Source organism: Panthera onca, chromosome F2, assembly GCF_046562875.1.
Source record: "Panthera onca isolate mPanOnc1 chromosome F2, mPanOnc1 haplotype 2, whole genome shotgun sequence".
Taxonomy (NCBI): Eukaryota; Metazoa; Chordata; class Mammalia; order Carnivora; family Felidae; genus Panthera; species Panthera onca.
This window is the reverse complement of record NC_138356.1, coordinates 72328614-72351515: the sequence shown is the minus strand read 5'-3', so window position 1 is coordinate 72351515 and position 22902 is coordinate 72328614. Positions and strand designations below refer to the sequence as shown.

Here is a 22902-nt window from a genome sequence, read left to right as displayed (position 1 = left end):
CAGAAATTAGAGGTTCACAAGGTAATCGCTGTGATTACAGTTTTCTTTTGGGCCCCAGACAGGAGCTCTGGAAACACAATATTCTACTAATTTTTTAAATGTACAGTTTGCAAGGCAACATGGAAATTACTGAGAGTATGTACTGTTTCTCCCTCATTTTCTATGAGACTTAACATTTTACCGGGTCTTTTGCAATTGCCGAGGAAAAAGGAGACATTTAATGTATTCTGAGACACTGTTAAAAGACTTTAAAACATGGGACGCCTGGGTGGCTCAGTCTGTTGAGCCTCCAGCTTCGGCTCAGGTCATGGTCTCCCGGCTCGTGGGTTCGAGCCCCCACGTCAGGCTGTGCTGACAGCTCAAAGCCTGGAGCCTGCTTCGGATTCTGTGTCTCCCTCTCTCTGCCCTTTCCCCACTCGTGCTCTCTCTCTGTCACAAAAATTAATGAACATTAAAAAAAAATTTTTAAAAAGACTTTAAAAATTTTAATACTAAGTCAGCCTTATAATACTGTATTAGGAAATTATTTTACAAGAAAAAAACCCTCCAAAGAGTAACAGTACTGGGGTAGCCACGGCTTTTAAACACCTCTGTGTACTTCTCTACACTTTGCATTTCTAGAAAATTCCTAACTTTATAATCCACGTAATTTTACATTCTATGTAGTGTGGTACTGCATAGTATTTGCACGCGGTTCATATTAGATGCTCAGTAAGTGGCAGTCTTTTATCCTTTTAATTGTTGCCAATTAATATGTTTTAGTGCCCACACAACAAGCCCTCCAGTTTGTGTCATGTCTTTCTTTGCCGTTTCCCTGTTGTCAGATACCGGTTATTTCTAGCCTTTTATACCGTAAAACCTGGTCACGTGTTTTCTCACGAACCACGAGACCATGACCCGCGCGGAAATCAAGAGTCAGACGCTTAACGGAAGGAGCCACCCCGGTGCCCCTACAGTTTGCCCTTGAGATCAACTGTGGCCATCTCTCTGAAGCCTCTTCATTGGTTATTTTTATCACCTTCTCTACTTACTATTACTGTATAAGGATAAAGGGACACTTCTATATTGTTTCACTTCCAATTTAAAAATCATTAGTGTGCTTGAAATTATTTGCGTACATTTAACTATTTTCAATTTCTCGTGTTGTCTTTTGTCTTCCTATTCTGCTAGCTTTCTACAGCAGAAGAAGAATTCCACACACTAATTACATACTACAGATGTCAACTTTGTTCCCTTTTTTGTTGTTGTAATTAGTTTTCCCTCTTAGTTCATCTTGGTTTTGTTAAAAATTGATTGCAGTCATTTTTCTTCTCCCTGATAGTGTCTGTTGTCTGTATTGGAAAATTATCAGACCTCTTCAACTGATACACAGTGTATCTTTTTTGAGGCTTAACTTTGTTAGATTTTTTTTAATAGAGTTTCCTATATTGATGTCCCAACACACATTGTTCCTATAAGTGTGCAAAAAAAAAAAAAAAAAAAAAGTATTCTGGTTTTAATTATTAAGTTATTTTAATTGAGAAACAAGTTTTTAAAAAATATCCCAGGCTTTGATATTCTGTTGTGCATTGGGTATCTCCAAAAAAGAGATAGTTAGCATTTAGTATTTTCCAGGTCTGTAGCAAATTATTTTCTCCCAAAAATCCTTTCTACCATCTCTCTAGAAACAGTTTCCTACAGACCACAGCGTGGGAGATGCCACTGTAATTCACTTGGTTGTTTTTCACCTGCTCATTTTTTTCCTGAGGCAAATGTGTAAACTGGAGTGTCTTGATCTCCTCTGCAGAAAGACACAGATCATATTTAGAGTTAGACCTTACAGAGTAAAAAGCCTGATTTTGCCATTTACTAGTATCTTTGGCCCTGGACACTTGCTCTGACTTAAATCTGTAAAAAGGCATTAGTAATGCTTATTTTATGTAATTGATAGAGTCTTTGAATACAAAATTCAGGATGTGCTTTTCATAACATTTTTTTTGGAGGACAAGGGATATGCAAAAAAAGGACTCAGAAGTGGCTAGAATTAGAATCTGAGACCAAAGCTGTGATTTATCTTTTAATTACATAGAAATCTTAAATCCCCTAAAACCATTCACTGTTGATGCCAGTTGTGTTACTTTAAAAAAATAAAACCGTCTTTCACTGAAAATTTAGCATGCTGAGAGAGAATAGTAATGTCCCTAGGACTTGAAAATGTTTGATTTTCAGAGAATTAGAGCCCTAAGAGATACATATGGACCAGTTTTCTAGATTTAACTCATGAGGAAGCTGAGAACCTGAACGGCCTGAGGGACAGAGTCAGATTTACATGTCAGGTGACCAGGGTCCTACACGGGGTTCTGTCTGCCCATGAGGAGCCTGTAGGTCTCGTGGGCACATGCAACCCAGGGCTGGGGACTGGAAGCTGGCCTACAACAGGGGAATGAAAATGAATACATATGTAGTATCTTAAAAGATTAACAGCTACCATTTGTTGGCAATAGAAATGTAAGAAAAAAAGTCCTTGTGATAAGTGCTCTCATGGCACTAGGGGCTGAAGAGATTCTCAGCAGGAAGTGGGTAGAGGTTCACAGAAGAGATGGTAAAACCCAATCTTCAGGTTGAGTGTGAGTTTGCAAGATTGTTAAGAAGAAAAGGCAAAGGACAGAAGTATTATTGAGAAAGGAGAGAATTGTAGCCACTGGATTGGCATCTCCAGAGTCAGACCCAAAAGGGCCTCGGTATATTTGAGCATCATTAATTTGGAGTGTTAGGAATTATAAAGTGAGTGGTCCAAAGACAAACAGAGCCTGCAACAGTAGTGTGGGGGGAGGCGGGAACGGGTTTTGTGCTGGGGTGGCCCTTTATTCTAGGTCTTAAAGTGAAGGTGACGCCATCAGATTTGTATTTTAGAAAGGCTTCTCTGGCATCAGAGTGGTGGGTGAGGGTGGGATCGCTCGGAGACTGTTAAGGGATCTGACTGGGGCATGATCACATCCCATGGTAAGTCAGGAGGCTTCGGGATGGGTTTAAGACCTGTCACAGAGGTAGAACTGGTGGGATGCCTGCTGGTCACAGAGAGTTGGGCCAGAGGGATGTGACCTTGAGTCTGGCATCATGATGCCATCCATTGAGGTGTACTGAGCAACTGTGGAATGGGGAGGAGGAAGCATTTCTGGCATTTCTGGCCTTAAGTCTGGGGTGTAGTCCTAGAGTAGGAAGTGGATTGAGTCACGACAGAAAGGCCAGAATTTACATTAGCGAAATACCCAGCCTGTTGGCTCTTCCCTTTCCAGCCTTGCTTCTTTACGTTCCATTTCCAGTACAGCCAGACTGATTTTTGTGAAGGTCACGACCTTGTTGTTCTAAAACCCCAGTGGCTCTGCCTTTAACCATTGCTTTGAGAATAAAAACCAAAGTCCATACGTGGATTTTCCTTCCTGCGTGGTCTGGCCCCCGTCCATCCCTTTAGCCTCCACGTGGCTTTGGCCGCCTGGTCTCACTGCTGCTCCTAAACCCCAGACGTGTCTTTTCAGAAATGCTGCTGTGCGCTCTGCTGTTTCCTGTCGTCCACGTTAAAGAAGAGAATGGTTTTGTCTGTGCCAGGTAGCCCCATATCTAGTATGGACCTTGACACGTAGGAGGGGTAGGCAGCCGTGGATGGATAAACCCAGTGTGCGGGTGTTCCCGTTCACCCCCGTCACGGTCCTCAGCGTGGCTTAAGCACCCGAGTGACCTTTCTGTGGGCCACCGCCAGATTAGAAATGCCAGGGAGGGAAGCTGTCCCTCTTTTCAAAATCAGCTCCTGTTTTCTTTGCTGACCCCAAGGATAGATGAGTCCTCCAGTTCTTCCCTTTCAAGGACTTTCCTACCAGTCACTCCCACTGGTGTTTTTCAGTCAGTCACTGATGCACCCAAATGCCCCTGGAGGCTTTCCTTCACAAGCCTGTGCATCTCTGTATGGTGTTGTGAGTTCCTAACACTAATCGTGTGCGCAGTACTCATGCCAACAACCCGTTTTCGTGAAGACGATGCCCGCCGTCGGGCGTGTAGGTCCTGCTTGGCGAAGCCTGCAGAGGCCCCTTCCGGGACGTGCCTGAAGCTCCGTGGCTTCCACAGCCGCGCTGCGGTTTTGACCGGCGCCCACAGCGCCAAGCACAGCACTCAGCGGGTGGACCGACACGACATGGTCGGTGGGCAGCGCAGGCCTGACCTGCTCGGGGGGCACGGCCCCAGCGGGCTGCAGGCTGACTTACCCCCACTTCACCTTTTGTCCCCCGGCCCCTCCTTAAAGAGCTACTTTGTGTGGGTTTTCAAGCACAGCACGGCCGTCAGCTCCTCTTCGGCTCCTTCACAGAGAATCCTGGGGTGGGAAGGAGACGGGTTTTGAAGTTGCCTCGCCGTCCGGTGACCGAATCCCTGGCTGGTTTTTTTTAAGGGCCCCTCCGTCCCGTGGACTCCACTGTGTCAGGTTGGAAGGTGGGAGAGCGCAGTGCTTAGGAGAACAGGCTTTAGGGTTCCGGAAGGCCCAGCTTTGAATCCTGGCGATGTCCCTGACTGGCTGCGGGATCTAGGGCCATTCTGAGCTTCAGTCTCCTCGTCTGTAAAGTATGGGCAACGGAAGCCCCCTTGAAGGTTACTGTGAGGACTAAGTAAGATGTTGTATATAAAACACGTTCATGATATTTTCATCATCATCGTCATCAGCATAGGGGACAGTGGAGGCGAGAACAAGCAAATACAGGAACCTGTGGACGGGGAAGGAAAGGAAGAGAAGAAGGAAACACCTGTCTGTGCCAGGTGTCGTGTGAGGAAGGCATGAGTGTTCGAGGATGACTAACCCGAGCACGGTCACACAGCCGGGAAGTGACGCGGGGTCTCCCTGGGCTCAGTCATTGCCTGTAGCCGTCGTCTCGCACTTGCTCTCAGAATGGCTCCTTCCACGACTAGGCTCTGCTGCTTCTGGGTCCGCGGAGAAACACCTGGACCTGCTGACAGGTGGTCGCTAAATGCTAGGATATCTGTGGGCACCCCTGGGGGTAACTCGTGCGGATGGTGTGGGGCCGGCAAGGACTCTAGCTGTTCGGGGCAGAGAATGTGCTTCTCGGAGAAAAGCACGACTTGGCTTAGCCCTTAGAGATGGGTTAGGGTCTCTGTGCAGAACGTACACAGTGGCTTAGCTTTTTTCTGATGACCAGTCTGACGTTAAGGGTCTTGAAGGAGATCTGCTCCCCTTTTTTTGTTCACGTGGCTGGATCCTGACATCTGTGCAGGAGGCAGAGTGGGTTACTGAAATGACTACTGAATTTGGAAGTGAGCCAGGCCTTCCCTTCCGGGGGGGGGGGGGGGCAGCTGTTTCCCTCTCAGGGTCTGCTTTTCCCATCGGTAAGAGGAGGGGACAGTGGGGGAGGGAGGCAGACCCTTCACCCTGCTCAGCTTCCTCTGCCCACGTTACATATTGGACTTCTCTGAGGCTGCCTTTGCAGCCTCAGAGTGGTCAACTGAGGGGAGTATGTTGCATCGAGGTCCCTGGCCTTCGTGGAGAATATCTGATGATTTCACCAAAACCTCATAGATGTGATTTAACTTTTGAGAGACAGGGTGAGCCCTGGGGAGATAGGAAATGAGTATTTATACATGCATCACCCAAGCAAAAAATAAGTACTGCTATATTTACATTAGTTAAGATGATACTTCTTCCAGTAAGGAATTAACACTTAGGTTTTAAAATAAATAGCTCATGAGAAATAAATAGTAGCATTTTGTGTCAATCTTGTTCTAATACACCTTTAATTCTAGGTCCTTTTAATATAGAGGCAGATTCACTTGATGTTTATTGAACCCCTACACTGGGCCTGGCATAGTCCCTGCCCTAAAGATGTTTACACACCTAATGGGTAATTTATGCATACCCAGGCAACTGGACTTTTGTGAGTTACAGTTTTATGCAGTACCTTTTCTTTGCATTGGAAAGTTGATAGGTTGGAAGTGTTTTCGTGCATGGAATAAATAGATCCTCAGATTCGGGCAGGAAGTATTGCCAAAGGTGATAGATTGAATGTTTGCTACAGATCTGAACTGTGAAGGAACTTCCAAGTGGGGCCAAACCGGAGTCATTTATAGCATCTGCAGATTTTGAGCATCTGTGGGTGAATTCCTACCCCATTCCACCCTTCAGCCAGAGGTACAGTAGAGGACATTAAGTTTCTGATTGAAATCTGTATGAATATGGGAGGATCGGAATCTTAAGGCCACCTTTTATAGTCTAAAATAGCACAGATAAACACTTCTGTTTGTGGATGATATGTCAGCTTTCCATTTTTTGGCTCAGTGATGCAAACCGAACTTTATTTTAAGTTGATCATTTCCCCTGTGTAGCCGCCTCATCCAGCTCATATTCATCTTGAAACTAACGATAACATCTTCACCGTCTTTACCTCTTCCTTTCATATATGCTGCTGCCGCCGTGCCCCCTTCCCCTGTTGGCAGCTGCTCGGTGCCGCTTTCTGATTGAACCTCATCCTAACTGCTGGTGTTGTGTAGCCGGCACACAAGGTCATTCTCGACTCCCCAGGTTGACAGGGACTTCACTTCCAGCATTTGAGCTGGAAAGGAAAAACGCTGAAAAGAAAGAGAAGGAGCAGCAGGCCAAGCCCCTGTAGTTCTGGAGAGGAGCTTCGAGAACAGGGTTTCAGCAGCTGCCAAAGCTGGTGGGTTCAGAAAGATTGCAGGTATGGGTGTAGACATGAGTAGTGGAGAGTGTGGGAACAGAAGTCCCGGGGCAGTAGGGCTGGGTCACATAGGGCGTTGCAGGCAGTATAGGGGACCTGGATGTCATTGCAGGAACTTCATTGACTCTTCCTTTCTCGTGTGTGTGTGTGTGTGTGTGTGTGTTCCTTCAATTCAGCAAATTCTAACTGAGCATCTTTTTTTTTTTTTTTTTTTTTTAACGTTTATTTATTTTTGAGAGACAGAGATAGAGCACGAGCAGGGGAGGGGCAGAGAGAGGAGGAGACACAGAATCCGAAGCAGGCTCCAGGCTCCAAGCTGTCAGCACAGAGCCCAACACGGGGCTCAAACTCATGAACTGTGAGATCATGCCCTGAGCTGGAGTTGGACACTTAACTGACTGAACCACCCAGGTGCCTCTCACTGAGCATCTTTTTTGTACAACATACAAGTATTGTCTTTCCAGACCTCTTAGTTAATTGAGTAGGGAGGAGACATGGGCACCTAAACACCTGAAATACAAGGTAAAGAGTAGAATGATAGGAAGTGTGGGTAAAGCCCCAGGGTAGCAAGCATCAGTGGTCTTTGCACAACTCCCTTCGTCAGTCTCATTTAAAGCAGTGCCAGGCTCCGTGTGCTCTCCCGCCAAGGGATCTGTCATTGCCATCTTGCTGTGGCAGGGAGAAGGGAGGGAGGAGCAGGCAGCCGGGGAAGCTCGGGTAGATGCAATATTTGGTTGGTACACCTGACCGGTGCCTGGCTCAGAGCAGTGTTCAGTATGTGCCTAGCACAGTTACTAGATGAGTAAGTAAATGATACAGAAACCCCAGTTGGATGATCCTCAGAGCACATACTCACTCACATGGTTTGCCTGATCCCTCTTCTTTTTGGAACTGATGGGTAGTTTCCATTGTCATTCTCCTCTGGCACCTTTGTTCACAGTGCTCTTCATTATGTCATCAGATTACTCTCGGGCTTATTCCTGAGTCACATTATAATTGCACACGTATGTACTCTAGTGTATGGGGCCTTATGGTGGTTAAATGATGAATGTATTGATAGGCTGCAAGGCTGCATTCTCTGTTTTGTTCTCTGAGGCCTTATGCCTACGTTAAGTAGGCATCCAGCCTCTCGGGTAGCCTGAGCACTTTGCTCCCGGGTCCTGCCTCCTTCCTGCAAGGTCGCCTGATTGCTCAGGAAGCTGAAGGCCTAAGGAGTCAGGTATGAACCTAAATTAGACCAACAGAGTCTTCCCTTCCTTTCCCTATTACGGGAATTACACATGAGAGCATTTGCTTTGTAGTGATTGGGGGACAAATGCATCTATTAAGATGTGTTTTTGCAATTATGTCTGCGAATGTGACTAGAAAGTGATAAAATGGAAACCGTCCCCTTCCCCCCCCCCCTTTTCCCAAGGGAACAAAAATTCTTTTCATTGAAGAAATCACGTTACTGGTAGGACTATTTGTTCCAGAGATGTTTGGCTCTCACTGCTCCAAACGTTCCAGGAATTTCTCCGCAGAAACACCTTCAGAGGTTAGGGTAGCGATAGCCTGCTCTGCGTGAGGCTTTGCGCCAGCCGCTTCCAGGTGTGCACTTGTACACTCAGTGCTCACGTCCACGGAAGGTAGGTGTGGGGCCATCTACCTCGGCGTATCCCGAACAAGCTCTGTGCTGGTCATTTATTGACAGACCACTGGTTTTTGTTTTTTTTTTTTTTTTTAATAATTTTATTTTATTTTATTTTTAATTTACATCCGAATTAGCATCTAGTGCAGCAGTGATTTCAGGAGTAGATTCCTTAGGGCCCCTTACCCATTTAGCCCACCTCCCCTCCCCCAACCCCTCCAGTAACCCTCAGTTTGTTCTCCACATTTATGGGTCTCTTCTGTTTTGTCCCCCTCCCTGTTTTTATATTATTTTTGTTTCCCTTCCTTCATGTTCATCTGTTTTGCCTCTTAAAGTCCTCATATGAGTGAAGTCATATAATTTCTGTCTTTGTCTGACTAATTTCACTTAGCATAATACCCTCTAGTTCCGGTTTCATCCATGTAGTTGCAAATGGCAAGATTTCATTCTTTTTGATTGCCGAGTAATACTCCATTGTATATATACACCACATCTTCTTTATCCATTTGTCCATCAGTGGACATTTGGGCTCTTTCTATACTTTGGCTATTGTTGATAGTGCTGCTATAAACATGGGGGTGCATGTGTCCCTTCGAAACAGCACACCCGTATCCCGTGGATAAATGCCTAGTCGTGCAATTGCTGGGTTGTAGGGTAGTTCTGTTTTTAGTTTTTTGAGGAACCTCCATACTGTTTTCCAGAGTGGCTGCACCAGCTTGCATTCCCATGATGACCACTGTTTCTTTTCTGTCATAAGTACATGCATGAGATTTAGCTCCAAAGACTTCTGCTTAATTTCAGAAAATCACATTTATCCAAAATAAGAACAGTGTTTCTTGTTTGAGTATATTGAAGAAAGTGCCATAGACTTAGAAAGTAATTCCGAAATAGAAAATCTTAATGAATAATAACAATAGTATCACTGTTGCTCATTTAACATAAGTATATCATATGTCAATAAGGTGTTTTTTAAGAAAGTGGACAGAATAACTGTTTTAAGGCACAAAATGAACTTGGAATGTAGAAGTTCTGTCTCTCCCAAACCGTTCCTTTTGGTACCCTCTGGTCTTAGCTCTTACACCTTGCGACTGTCTATACACGTCACACACCCATCCATCTAAACCTGGGCTATTCAAAACCATTAGGGGAAGAATTACAGACGGCCGCATTTTCTGAGTGCAGAACTTTATTTCGTTCAGCCATCTTCAAGGCAAGCCCTATGGTACATACTTTCCTGTTTTGTGGAACCGTGAATACTGAGGAATTCGTTTATTCCGTGATTTGTTAACTTCGTTTCATACGCATTTTTGAGCATCTGTCACCTGCTAGGCACGGGGAATGGGCATTTAGCTATGAGCAGGTCACACAGGCCCTGCCTTCATAGAGCTGTTCTGCAGGGAGATAAATACTGTAAAAACAAACAAGTCACAAACGGGATCATTTCAGGATGTGGTAGTACTATGGAAAAGCCAGCCTGAGTGTAAAAGAGAGTAACGAAGCAGGCTGAGGGGGTGTGCTGCTTTAGAGTGACCATAGAAGGGCCCTCGGAGGAAGGGGCGTTGCATCTGAAGCCTGTGTAAAAAGGAAGCCAGTCAAGGGAATTGCTTAGGGAAGAGCATTCCAGGCAAAGGGGTCAGCTAGAGCAAATACCCTGAGCTGGGAGCACGTGTGGCTGGGTCCCTGCGCGTCTCTGAGAACGTCCGTTGTTGCACTGCTATGCAGAGGGATGCTGCCTGTCCTGGAGGGGTACGAAAGGCTCCATGTCCTACCCTGAGTGGCCTCAGACTCCTCAAGAATTTTGCATTCTCATGTCCGGTTTGTGTAATGTTTCTGAATTCTTCTGGCTCCCACGTAAGGCCTCTGTCGGCGTGGCTTCTCTGACAGCGTCCTTCAGATTTGCAACAGCCTGTGTCTTCTCTGTGAGTTCAGAGGACCGGACCTGTTAGGGCTGTACATGAGGTAGCCGTAAAGAGTCTCCATACCCAGGTTGGAAGTGCTTCCCTACATTATAGACACTGCTCTTTAGTAATGTAGCGAATGTGAGAAATTGCAAGATTTTGGATAGGAAAAGGACTTTTCTATTGTTAGACATCAGAATGTTCTCCTGGATTCCTTTATTTGTTAATCCATCCTCCCTCTTTCTCTCCCCCACACACGTACCCTTTTGAGTTGTTCAACCTCGGATGCATACTTAGAAATGCAGGTACATATTTTAGCATTGGGAAATAATAATTTTATAGTCCAGTTATCTGCCACTCTTCTCTTAGCCTGTATTTAATTGTACGCGTGTGACATTTCAAAGGATGTCACTGCACATGTTGCTTGTCTGGCAGTTGAGGGGATGGCACTTTGTAGCACGTTTAGACGTGTGCTGTTCTGGAGGGGAGCCCTGTCTGACGCAGTGACAGTGTCCTCTGCTCTTAAACACAGGGCCTGTAAAAACGCATTTTACTTGGCTTCTTTCTGCCAGTGGCTAAATGCTAGGGTGTAAAAAGAGAAGTGTTAACCCAGATTCAACTCTGACTGTAGCTGTCAAATGCGGATGTTATTAATAACCTTTAAAAGTATGTGCGTGAACTTTAAACCCTGTTAGTTTATAGACGAGTTGGTAAAACTTCAACATAAATTCTGAGACTTTTCCCGAGGAGGGGGAAATAGAAAGGAAGCAGATAGTTGGTCTTATAAAATGTTAGACTGGAATCTTCCACATCCGTGTGCTTACTTGGGCTCATTAACTCTCTAACTGTGGAAGGACATTAAAGCCCACTCATTAATTCCTCTTTGAGTAGACCCATCTTTTTGCGGTCATCACTCCCCAAAGCTGAACAGATACGTTCTTTTCTTCCAGAAGCAGGATTTTTGTTCCTTTCTCAAAACCAATTAGGAAATGGTTAGATCCAGGGGGAGCATGGACACACATTTGTGCTGCCGTGGATGGGTGGTGTGCTTGAAAAAGCCTAGGCTGGTTCTCTTACTTAATGTGCCACTTGGCAGGCAAACTGTTTATTTCTCTAAAACCCCAGGGTTTTTCATCTGGGAAAAAAAAAAAAAAAGATAGTAAGAATATAGACAAAAAAAAAAAATGGCAGCTATTATTGGGATGATTTTTTAAATGTTTTTCCCACAAAAGCAGTTCATCAGAAGATAAACCCATTAGATTTTGTGTCTTAAATGCATGGTTATTTGTACTTATTTGCATTAGTTTCTTTCCCTGGAAGACTCTTAACATCCTGAATAGCTTGTAATTTCTTAACTCATTTGTCTCTGAAAACTGGCAGGTAGTTCCACTCCCACCCCCCTTAACATGAGGCTCTATTTTTATTTTATTTTTTAATTTATTTTATTTTATTTTATTTTATTTTATTTTATTTTATTTTATTTTATTTTATTTTATTTTTGTTTAAAAAAAATTTTAATACAAAATTTATTATCAAATTGGTTTCCATACAACACCCAGTGCTCATCCCAACAGGTGCCCTCCTCGATGCCCCTCACCCACTTTCCCTCCCTCCCACCCCCCAACAACCCTCATTTATTCTCAGTGTTTAAGGAGGCTCTATTTTTAGATGCAGTTCATCCCAGACATCACGGGAACGCAGAGCTGGGTGCTGTTGGGAGGTCAGGTTCTGTTGTGAGGACCCGAGCTCAGACTCCCGCTCCGCCGCCCAGGGCGAGTCAGACTTTCTGAGCCTCTGTGTTCCTCATCTATAAAACGAATTTGATAATAGTACTGCTTTCATGGGGTTTTGGTGAGAATGACATGAGGCGGTCCGTGGCAGCCTCAGCACCCTCTGTGCCACTCTAAGCACTTATTAAAATGTGAGTTCTCTTTCCTCTTTTCTCTACAGTACAAACCTCAACTCTGTGAAATAACTCAAACTTTGTCTCTTGTGAAACCGCCTAGTAAGACACTGTTTCCTTAAGTGTGGAGTGCAGTATCATGGTGTTACAGGAGATGGCCGCAGGTACAGAACAGATGAGCATTTTATCTTCTTTTTTAAGTTTATTTATTTAGAGAGAGAGAGCTGGGGAAGGGCAGAGAGAGGGAGAAGGAGAGAATCCCAAGAAGGCTCCATGCTACCAGAACAGAGCCCTGCGTGGGACTCAGACTCACAAACCATGAGATCATGACCTGAACCAAAACCAAAAGTTGGACACTTAACCATCTGAGCCAACTGAGCCCCCAAATGAGCATTTTATAGAGAGAGTCACAGTGATCTTTAAAAAGGGTATCTTCTGTTAACGGTGAGTGATCCTGATTTTCCACTTACTACACTTCTGGACAATGTAAAAGATGTGAATGGGCTTAAAGAAAAATATTAAATAGAAGTGCAGGTGGTAAATGGCTGTGACAAATGCATGGAGGTGGAACATAAGCAATGGGCGTGGTGGAGGGTAGCGGTCAGACTCGGGGTCTGAAAACTCGGGGTTTTACCTCAGCATCTCATTAGGTTTGAGATACAGTAGACGTTAGCGTGAGATGTGACTCCAGCCCCTTCTGGCTCTGTGACTTTGGACAACTTAATTAATCTTTCCCTCTCCCTCCCTTTCTGCAAATACTTTTTGAAGGCCTATTTCCTTATCTTAAAAACGTGGATTCTGCTTTCCGGGGGTTTTGTAAAGATGGAGTGCAAAGGGAGAAGATATTGGAAGCATATGTATCTTACCTACTTGGTACGTCCACCATACCAAGTTCATACCTGGCGTAGCAAGTGCTCAGTAAACTTGGGTTCTTGTGTTACTCAGGACTTGTGTTGCAAGTGGTAGAACCCCCGCTTCAACCAGCTTGGAGCAAAAATATACTCATTCTACAGGAAGGTTAGCAGTGACCTATGCCTTGGGTGCAGCTGGAAGCCAGGACTCTGATGCCACCAGCATCCTCTCCAGCTCCTGTGTCTGGTGCTCTGTGTGTGTCATCGGTCCATCCGTCTGTCCAGATTCCTCACAGATCAAGGAACAGAACCACCGGCGATCACCAGGCGCCCCTCCTCAGAAGGGATCTGCACACTGAGGTCCCTGTTTCCCAAGCCCAGAAATCCTGTGAGAGCCTGGGCCCAGCGCCGGTCAGGTACCCACCCTGCCGGCCACCGGGGTCCAGAGGACTGGAGCTGAACGGAAGGGGCAGCGCCACTTGAGCCACAGGTTTAGAGTGACAGGAAAGGCCGTCTTGCAGGACAAGGGTGTTACTACCTGCTGCCACTGCATTTACCCTTTTCATCTCTTTGTGCGACTTTCAGGGGTAGGAGTGTTTACCCTCTGTGGCCCTCGGTTTTCTCCTCTGAGGTTTTGAGGTTTAGATGATGTCATGGATGTGAGCGTACATTTCATGGTCTTAAATTTTATGTGCCTAAGTTCATTATTATTGCTGTCACTGCTCGTGCCCTCCAGATTTTGACACACCACCCAGGGGCTCCCAGTCTCTGGATCGTTGACCCTCAGGGAAGCAGAGAGGAAGGTTTAAAGTTGTTTTAAGAAGTTAGGTCAGCGTGCCATATAAATTTCTGTATTGAATACAACCCTTTTTAAATTTGATTTTGAATTGAAATACACATTATGAAAAGAGTATGCATGTCCTAAGTGCACAGTCTTCCCGAACAGAGCACAATTGTGTGTCCAGTCCTGGATTAAAAATCAACAGTCAGTCCCCTAGAACCACCCCACCCCCGCAACTTGTAGCACAAGTAGATGATGTAGATGTGTTTATACACCATCTAAGAAATCATTTAAAAGCATTACCAGCATCATGGTAGCATTTTCCATGCTGTGTTTTTTTAGTAAGCAGAATTTTAAAATACAACTGGCCTTACATCATAAGTTTTTTAATTTTAAAAGGAATCCTCAGGGGCACCTGTGTGGCTCAGTCAGTTAAGCATGCGACTTCGGCTCAGGTCATGATCTCACAGTTCGTGAGTTTGAGGCCCACATCAGGCTCTGTGCTGACAGCTCAGAGCCTGGAGCCTGCTTCACATTCTGTGTCTCCTTCTCTCTCTGCCCTTCCACCACTCATGCGCACTCTCTCTCTCTCTCTCTCTGTCTCAAAAATAAACATTAAAAAAAAAAAGTTTAAAAGGAATCCTCAGGTCACTCTCATTGCGCCCTTTGAAATGTTTTCTTCCTGGCTGAAATTCCCATCAGGTGATAAAAATGTGTTTAGTTCTCTTGGATATGTGTCATTCACGTCTTAGGCCTTTGTCCCTTCCCGGGTTGCACCTTCTTCCAGTGAAAACCAGTCTTCCCCTATCTTAAGTGGCTTGTAGTTTCTTTCCCGTGCAGAGCTTAGTGTGAAAACCGACTGACTCCCATGCTGTCAGCTTTCCCCAACACTGAGCTTTGTGGAACGACTCTTTTTATCCCCAAAACAGAACTCCTCAGATCACGGGTACTGCCGGTCTCTGAAATGGTTCCCTGTTCGTAAATATGTCCACTTGCTACCGCTGTGGCACTCCACAAGATGGATGTCATTACGAGTGAGTTTTAATTTGCCAAATTTTCCAACATCTTCTCCCCTCGTTTTTCTCTTTTAGGCTCTAGACCAAGATAGAACAGCCTTACAGAAAGTGAAGAAGTCTGTCAAAGCAATATATAATTCCGGTCAAGGTAAGTACTTTCCAAAGCAGACGGCATGAATTATATATAACGTTTGCAGTTTTCTCTGTTATCTGTAAGATGTTACGTTTATAGAAGACAATACAAAAGAAAAAATAAGGTCGAAGAAGTACCATTTTTCCCTTTTTTCTCTGTTTCTTCTCCACCTAAACCGGTTACTGTTTCCAAAATAAAACAATGAAAGAACATTAGTTGCAGTGGGTTTTTAGACCCACTGGACATTTAAAACCTTAGCAGGTGTACAGGTAATTTAGCCACAGGTGACATGTGAGATAGGCAGCATCTGTTTGTGTAGCTGATCAGTTCGTAATTCAGGGGTCTCTGTTAAACACGTGAAGATCGTTCTTTCTGCAGCGTACCTCTACAACATCTGGAAATCGGTGTGAGTGCCGGGGAAGGGGGCGAGTGAACTGAGACCTGACCAGATCTGCCAACCAGAGTCTATTCTTGGCCTTGAAGTCGGACAGGTGCAGGTTTGCACCCTCACTCTGCCTCTCACTAGCAGTGTGACCTTAGGCTGGTTACTTCACGGTTTTGAACCTCCATCTTCTCTTTAAAGCAGAGATTGTGGTATTTTTTTGCAGGGTCGTCGAAGGGAGTTAATTAGCTAATATCTTCACCTCGGGGAAGTTCAGTAAATGCCATACATTCATATTTTATATAAATTTTATATTTTATTTATAGTCATACTCCTAATTGTCATAAAATTACGGAGTAGAAAGGAACATTGAAAAAGGAAAAACTCGACTGTCAGATGCTTTATGGGCCTCCTCTCATCAGAGCTGGGAATCGGTAGTCTCGACGAGCTGGAAATCTAATTGTCTCTTGTCTTCTTCAAAGCCCTTGGGCCTGATTGTTAACACATTCTGTATCCTGATTCCCTGACACCTCTCTAATTTCCTTATTTCCAATAAGACACAAACTTCTAATTAAGACAGATAAATAGAGAATTGTCTAGTTATATAGTGATGTTTTAACTGTTTAAATGTTTCAAATGTTTTAAATCTTGGCCTAAATTATATAACTTCTGCCTTAGCTTCATTCTGATTTACCCCCAAAATGTGGCAGCCCCTTTGTAGATATTCGCCCTCTGGGGGGAGGTGGATGGGAGGAATAACGAGGAGGTGGCCATGGGGAGCTTCTGAGGTGGTGGTATTGTTCTCTTTCTTGATTTGGGGATGATTACGTAGCTCAGTTCATTTTTTGATAATTCTTCACATGCTACACTTAAGGCTTACATACTTTTTGCGTGGATGCAGGTATGTTATGCATCAGTGAAAGTGTATGGAAAATGGATACACAGGTGGGTTTATTGAAGCATTGATTGTGATCATCCGGATTTGTGGTGGAAAAACCAAAAACAAATGGGGACTTAGGATATCTATTTCATAAAATACAGTTTTTGGGAGAAAGAAACTCAGGTAGCGTAGATCACTAACTGTCACTACTTGTTAAGTAAATGACTTAACTTCCATGGATCTTAAATTGCTTCACCATAAAATGAGAAAACAATCATCTAATTTGCAGAGCCTTGTATGGATAAAATGAGGTAATCTTTAAAGCCACCAAGAAACTTCCTGCACGTGGTAGGTGCATCGCACGGGGGGAAAACGACAGGCAGATCAGTGGCATGGGTTCCTTCTCCGGTTAATTCAGTCTTCTACAAATAGCACCGGGCCCGCCCGATTTCCTAAAGAGCTTAACGAGCCAGTATCCGCCTCAGGAACCAAGTGTCAGTTCTCCGTAATGTTATGGTTTATGCTTGAGGCTCTCAGCTTGTGAGCCACCGAAGAGAGACTCCGATTTGCAGCGGAGCATTGCTACCATATTTGCTCTGCTGGGGGCTCCACGTAACTCCTTTTCTCCCCAGTGTCCTTGCTCAAGACGCGTTCCCTCTGTGTGCCACGGTGACCACAATCACATCCTTCGGCAGCTCACACAAGGGCTCTTTTTCTTGGTAGGGATGTGCTTCATCTTGTTCTTGAAAGGGCTTCCTTGGTCACAGCTGACCTGGGTATGGCGGGAGAGAGAGGCTGTCCGTGCATATGTGTAAGGTAGAGAGTTCAAGGAATATGTGCGGTCTGACTGCCACTTCCTCCAGGAGGTTGTTCTCGCCTTTGGAATGGGGACCTCAGCGCTCTGAGTGTGACCGCTCCTACCCCTCGCTGGGGGAGGGGTTCCCCTGCGTACTTTGCCTTATGTCTCTACCATCTAATAGAGTAGCTTCTAGTCACATAATGGCTTTTTAAATTTAAGTTCATTAAAATCAAATAAGATTTAAAATTCAGGTCCTCCAGGCTCAGTAGCCACATTTTGAGCGCTCAATAGCCACAGTGTGACTGACAGCTACGGTAATGGACAGGGCAGACCCGGGACATTTCCATCGTCACAGGAAATCGGTTTGCAGCAGGAGGAGAACATACACCCCATCGTATTGTAACTGTTGATCGGTCTCTCTGGCATTGGACTAGCGAGTGTCAACCCTGACTTTTTTTTTTTAACTTGTTTTATTTTTTATTTTTTTTAATTTATATCCGAGTTAGTTAGCATCTAGTGCAACAATGATTTCGGGAGTAGATTCCTTAGTGCCCCTTCCCCATTTAGCCCATCCCCCCACCCACAGCCCCTCCAGTAACCCTCAGCTTATTCTCCATATTTACGAGTCTCTTCTGTTTTGTCCCTCTCCCTGTGTTTATATTATTTTTGTTTCCCTTCCCTCATGTTCATCTGTTTTGTCTCTTAAAGTCCTCATATGAGTGAAGTCATATGATTTTTGTCTTTCTCTGACTAATTTCACTGAGCATAATACCCTCCAGTTCCATCCACGTAGTTACAAATGACAAGATTTCATTCTTTCTGATTGCCGAGTAATACTCCATTGTATGTATGTATATATGTGTACATGTGTATGTGTGTGTATACACACACACACATATATATACCACATCTTCTTTACCCATTCATCCATCGATGGACATTTGGGCTCTTTCCATACTTTGGCTATTGTTGATAGTGCTGCTATAAACATGGGGGTGCATGTGCCCCTTTGAAACAGCACACCCATATCCCGTGGATAAATGCCTAGTAGTGCAATTGCTGGGTCATAGGGTAGTTCTATTTTTAGTTTTTTGAGGAACCTCCATACTGTTTTCCAGAGTGGCTGCACCAGCTTATATTCCCATCAACCCTGACTTTTCATTAGAATCACCCAAAGAGCACTTAAAACACAAACACAGGGGTCCCTTGGGTCTACATACCAAGAGCTGTTCTAGAGTAAGGCCCAGGTATTGGGATCATAATAAAATCACTTCCCAGATGATGTGCAGCTAAAACGGAGAGCTTCTGCACTGGCCCATGAATTGCCTGAGGAAGGTTGGTGCTATGTCTTTTATCTTCATATTTTATGTGTTTGTCACCAAATACCGTTTGTTCAACAAACATTTGTTGAACACCTGTTCCATGATACCATTCTGTAGGGTGAGTATATTAGACAAATCGGACAGAATCTCTACCTTCATGAATTTTACAGTTCAGTGGGAGAGATACCAGAAAGTACTTATAATTTAGAAACTGGAAAGCTTACAAAGAGGGACCTGATATAGTCTGACAGGGTGCTAAGGGGAACACCTCTCGGAGGAGGTGACATTCAAGGGGGTTGATGCGTACGAAGCTAAGCTGAACAAGCCTCTGAGGTAGGCCTACCATTATCCCCATTAGATCCCATTTTATAGGTGGTGAGGCTGAAGCTTCAAGAGCCAGACTATCTTCTGCAAGGGGCCACACCTAACAGTAATGGAATGAGGGTCTAGCTGATTCCAGCTTTGTTGTGTACAGCCACCCTGTACCTGTCTTCTACCTGACATGTGGTTAGAGGTTCAACACATGGGGAATGAATTGCTACAGGTTGGCTAGATACGTCCCTGAGAAGCTTGCCATGAACGACTGTTAAGTATTTAATCATGACTGTTCACAAATGACTCGATGAAATGGAACCTCCCAGCAGTGTAAATCCTGGGGTGACTTCGGTAGTTCCTGGAGAGGGGCCGCGGTAGCAGTTATCATGCCCATGGCTCGGACGTGTGGGGATAAAAACTCAGACCTCACAGACTGCTGGGACCTGATAGGGTTGCCACCATCACCAGCGAGCATAGTACACTCGGGTTTCTGGTCAGCTTGTGTGGGCAGCGCTGTGACATTTAATTCTTAAAAAATAGCTAGATGAGTAAAACAGCGGTGTTGCAGATCTTTCCATGATACATGCCCAGTGGAATCCGGGCTATTCCCATCCAAGGGCTTTTGGCCTCATCCAAAGAAGCCACAGAGGCTGAACCCTGGGATCTGGTTCCCAGTGTGTTTTCATCATTTTCTTGTTTTCTCACAGTGCTTAAGTGACACGAGACCCATCTGATGTTCTTTAAAGTTTTACAAAGCATTTCTGTATTTCTGGTTTGAGATGACCAGCCACCCCCACCCCCACCCCCACCAGACTGTGTGGAAGATGCTGAATATCTTGGAGGTGGTCTTGCATTTACAATGTAGTGATTATGTTTACGCAGAACCTTTATCAGTATTAATTGGAACACAGTATAATAAAAACAGAAATTTTATTGGAAAAACAAGTTATCTCCCCAAAAGCCTTTAGTTTGAAAATGGCTTTGGGGATTTGTCTCTTTCTCTTACTGTCCCTGCTGCGTATGAGGACATTTCAGAAAAACAAAACAAAACAAAAAAAAAACCTGAATTCTGTGAACTGCTTGGATCAGGGGAGAATTTTCCAAGCTATTTAACTTTCCTGTATTGTTTCTAAGTTTTGAAGTGTTGACATTATTAATCTGTGAAGAATATTGTCATGTAGAAAGTTTGCCTTGGTGTGTGTGTCCCCCCCGCCCCCCACCTCTCTGTCTCCTAATGTATGTTTAAAATAGCTAGTAGTTTCTTGAACAGTAGAGGTTTTAAAATATGTTGCAGGGGCACCTGGGTGGCTCAGTCCGTTAAGCATCCGACTTCGGCTCGGGTCATGATCTCGCAGTTCGTGGGTTTGAGCCCCGCGTCAGGCTCTGTGCTAACAGCTCGGAGCCTGGAGCCTGCTTCGGATTCTGTGTCTCCCTCCCTCTCTCTCTGCCCATCCCCCACTTGCTGCGCACACACACACTCTCTCTCTCTTACCCTCTCAGAAATATTAAATGAATAAACTTAAAAAAAAATGTTGCAATTTTTGACAGTTTTTCCTTCCAAAGATAGAGCCTAATTCGCTTCCCTGGTACGTGTGCCAGACTTACAGCTCTCTTCTAATGAATAGAATGTGATGGAAGTGATACCATGTGATTCCCTAGGCCAGTTCATAAAAGAGCTAGCTTCCGTCTGGGTCTCCCCACCGGCTCCACGTTTGCCTTGGAGGAAGCCAGCCACCCTCTTGTGAGGCCACTGGAGTGACTCTGCCAGCCCCGGGCAGGCCTTCACCTGCCTGCTGACACGTCGCCTCAATCTTGGTACAAGCCCCTGGGTCAGGGCAGTAGACGTTGGACTGGCCTTCACGAGACTTCTGCCCTTGCAAACATGGGTTTAGGCGTGCAAATCCTAGGCTCAGTGGAAGTCGGTGTGTGTCTCTTGAGAAAGACGAGCTCACTGCTCATCAGTGCTATTAAAAAAGCAAACTGAAATATACTGTACTTTCGTAAAAATGGAAGGAGGCTGTGATTCCTAGTAAGCATGGGTGCGCCTGGCTTGTCGTTCCGTCAGTGACTTTGTTGGGTTGAATTTGTTCATCTTTTTGAATCAGACGTATTATTACACATGAGTATACTTTTCCTTGGAAGTAAAGACCCCAGAATATTCCTTCTCCTAGTTCTTCTTCTATGATAAATTTTTTTTCACAAATCCAAATGTGGATTTTATTATTAAATAGTGGCTTCCTTAAAATTCATGCCAAGATATATTTGGAATACGTTTTAGCTTATTAGTAACACATTGTGCCCCCTAGAAATACATAACATTGTTAGTCTGAAAGTTGGGACTCTTAAATTCTTTAATTTTAGCGAATAAAAAAATGACAGTGGTATGGAATTCAATTACTAGCATATGATATGGAAGCCTTATTTCCAGCGTATGGCTACGTTGTCATAAAGAGTTCCATACTTGAGGGGAAAAAGGCAGTTTTCTCCCTTTTCAGTGTAGAATTATGTAGTGAGTAGTTTTATAGGAACATTTGTGTTTTCTAACGCAAAATTAATGTGTGATGTTCGCCCCAGATTTTCATTTTGTTAATTTATCTATTTTAAGAAATTGCTCAAAGCGTATGATGAAATCTAAGATTTTAAAGGTAAAGTGCTAAATTCATCAGTGGATAGGAAGCGGATAGCAAGTTCATTTTAGCTTTTTTTAGCTAACATTTTGTCAAAGGTACAATGCAGAGTGAATCTAGAGTTGATAATTAAGTTTGGTGTCTTACCATTGTGTCATATAATGGTATTTTTAATCCTGGAGTGTTTCTTCAGTGTGAAGAAGTTTCCTAACTGGAATAGTTAAGAGATGAAATGGATTAGAATTTTAATAGAAACGTACAGAATCATAAAATGTCAAAAGGTATACAGTAAACTTGCTAGTAAAGAGGTAATTTTAAGCCCCCAGAAGTAGAAGCCTTTAGACTGAAACTGTAAATACCTTTTGGTAGTGATTTAAGGCAAGTCTAAACAAATTACTTCCGGCCTGCAAGGCATTTTGTATTTGTGTGGGTCCATTATTACTCCTTAAAAAGTGAAAACAAATTGAAATAATTAGTTCCTTCAAAAGGGTCAAGGAAGGAAGCTTTTTCCTAAAGGAGGCACACTTATCCAGGAAAGTAGTACTCCTCAAAGTATGTAGGGATAAAACTGGAGAAATTTTTTAAACTGCATTTAGAAAATTGAAGTTTCTTTCCAGAATAATCTCAGAATTCCAGGCTCTTTAAGAAGGTCCAATTTTCATATTCAAGCCGTTGCCTGAAATATTCTGTTACTTGAAATCAGAGGCAGGGGGCACGAGGCATGGAGGGCAGGTGCACACACTTCCTTCATTTTGCTGTCCTGGAAGGAGTGCTCTTAAAATGAGGTAGTTTTTTATGATATATACGCTCATTTTATGGGAGCGTTCTTCATGAGAAATTAAGTCATTTTAAATAAAACTGGGAGTGCTCGGGGCCCCTGGGTGGTTCAGTCGGTTAAGCGTCTGACTTCAGCTCAGGTCATGATCTCACAGTTCATGAGTTCAAGCCCCGCGTCGGGCTCTGCGCTGACAGCTCAGAGCCTGGAGCCCACTTCAGATTCTGTGTCTCCCTCTCTCTCTACCCCACCCCCACTTGCACTCTGTCTGTCTCTGTATCTCAAAAATGAATAAAATGTTAAAAATTAAAAAACAAAAAACTGGGAGTGTTCATTCCCCAACGAGTGCTTCAGATTTTTTTAAAGCCTCAAGCTGAATAACAAAAATACTGTTAAAGGTAAATATAAAAACATATTCTTACCTTAATAGTCGAATTTTGTAGAATTAAGAAATTACACCTGATGTTTGTTGCCAGATGACTTATTATATAGATTTATGATGTTTCTTAATTGTCTCACCTGTCCTATATGCAAGACGTTATTATCCCCACTTTGGGATGAAGTCACCTAGTTTGAATCATTTACAAAGCTAGTAAGTTTACATTTAAACCTGGTTTAAATCATTTACACAGCTAGTAAGTAGCTACGAGATTTGAACCGTAGGTCTTTGGTAAGTGCCTGCCGCCGTGGGCTGGGGCAGTGAGGACTCCCAGGAGTGCCTCACCTGTGCAGGGGGACAGGCCAGTAAAACAGGCGGTCGTCCTAGAGCACGAAGGTACTAGATGGGTCCCTCAAAAAGAGGAGCAGCTTCTTTCACTTTAAATGCAACCTGGACCTGGCACTGGCTCACCACAGTCTCGTCTTTCTCCGCCCCTCACTGCCG

General features: G+C 44.1%; 1 protein-coding gene across 5 annotated transcripts in view; it reads left to right on the top strand.

The window, feature by feature from the left end:
• The window catches only part of ASAP1 (ArfGAP with SH3 domain, ankyrin repeat and PH domain 1), a 346739-nt gene that overhangs the window by 184036 nt on the left and 139801 nt on the right, over positions 1-22902 (top strand). For all 5 annotated transcript variants that reach the window (XM_078441687.2, XM_078441686.2, XM_078441688.2 and 2 more), the window contains one exon: positions 14862-14934. In XM_078441687.2, coding sequence (XP_078297813.1) covers positions 14862-14934 — 73 coding nt within the window. The remainder of the gene's footprint in view (positions 1-14861; positions 14935-22902) is intronic.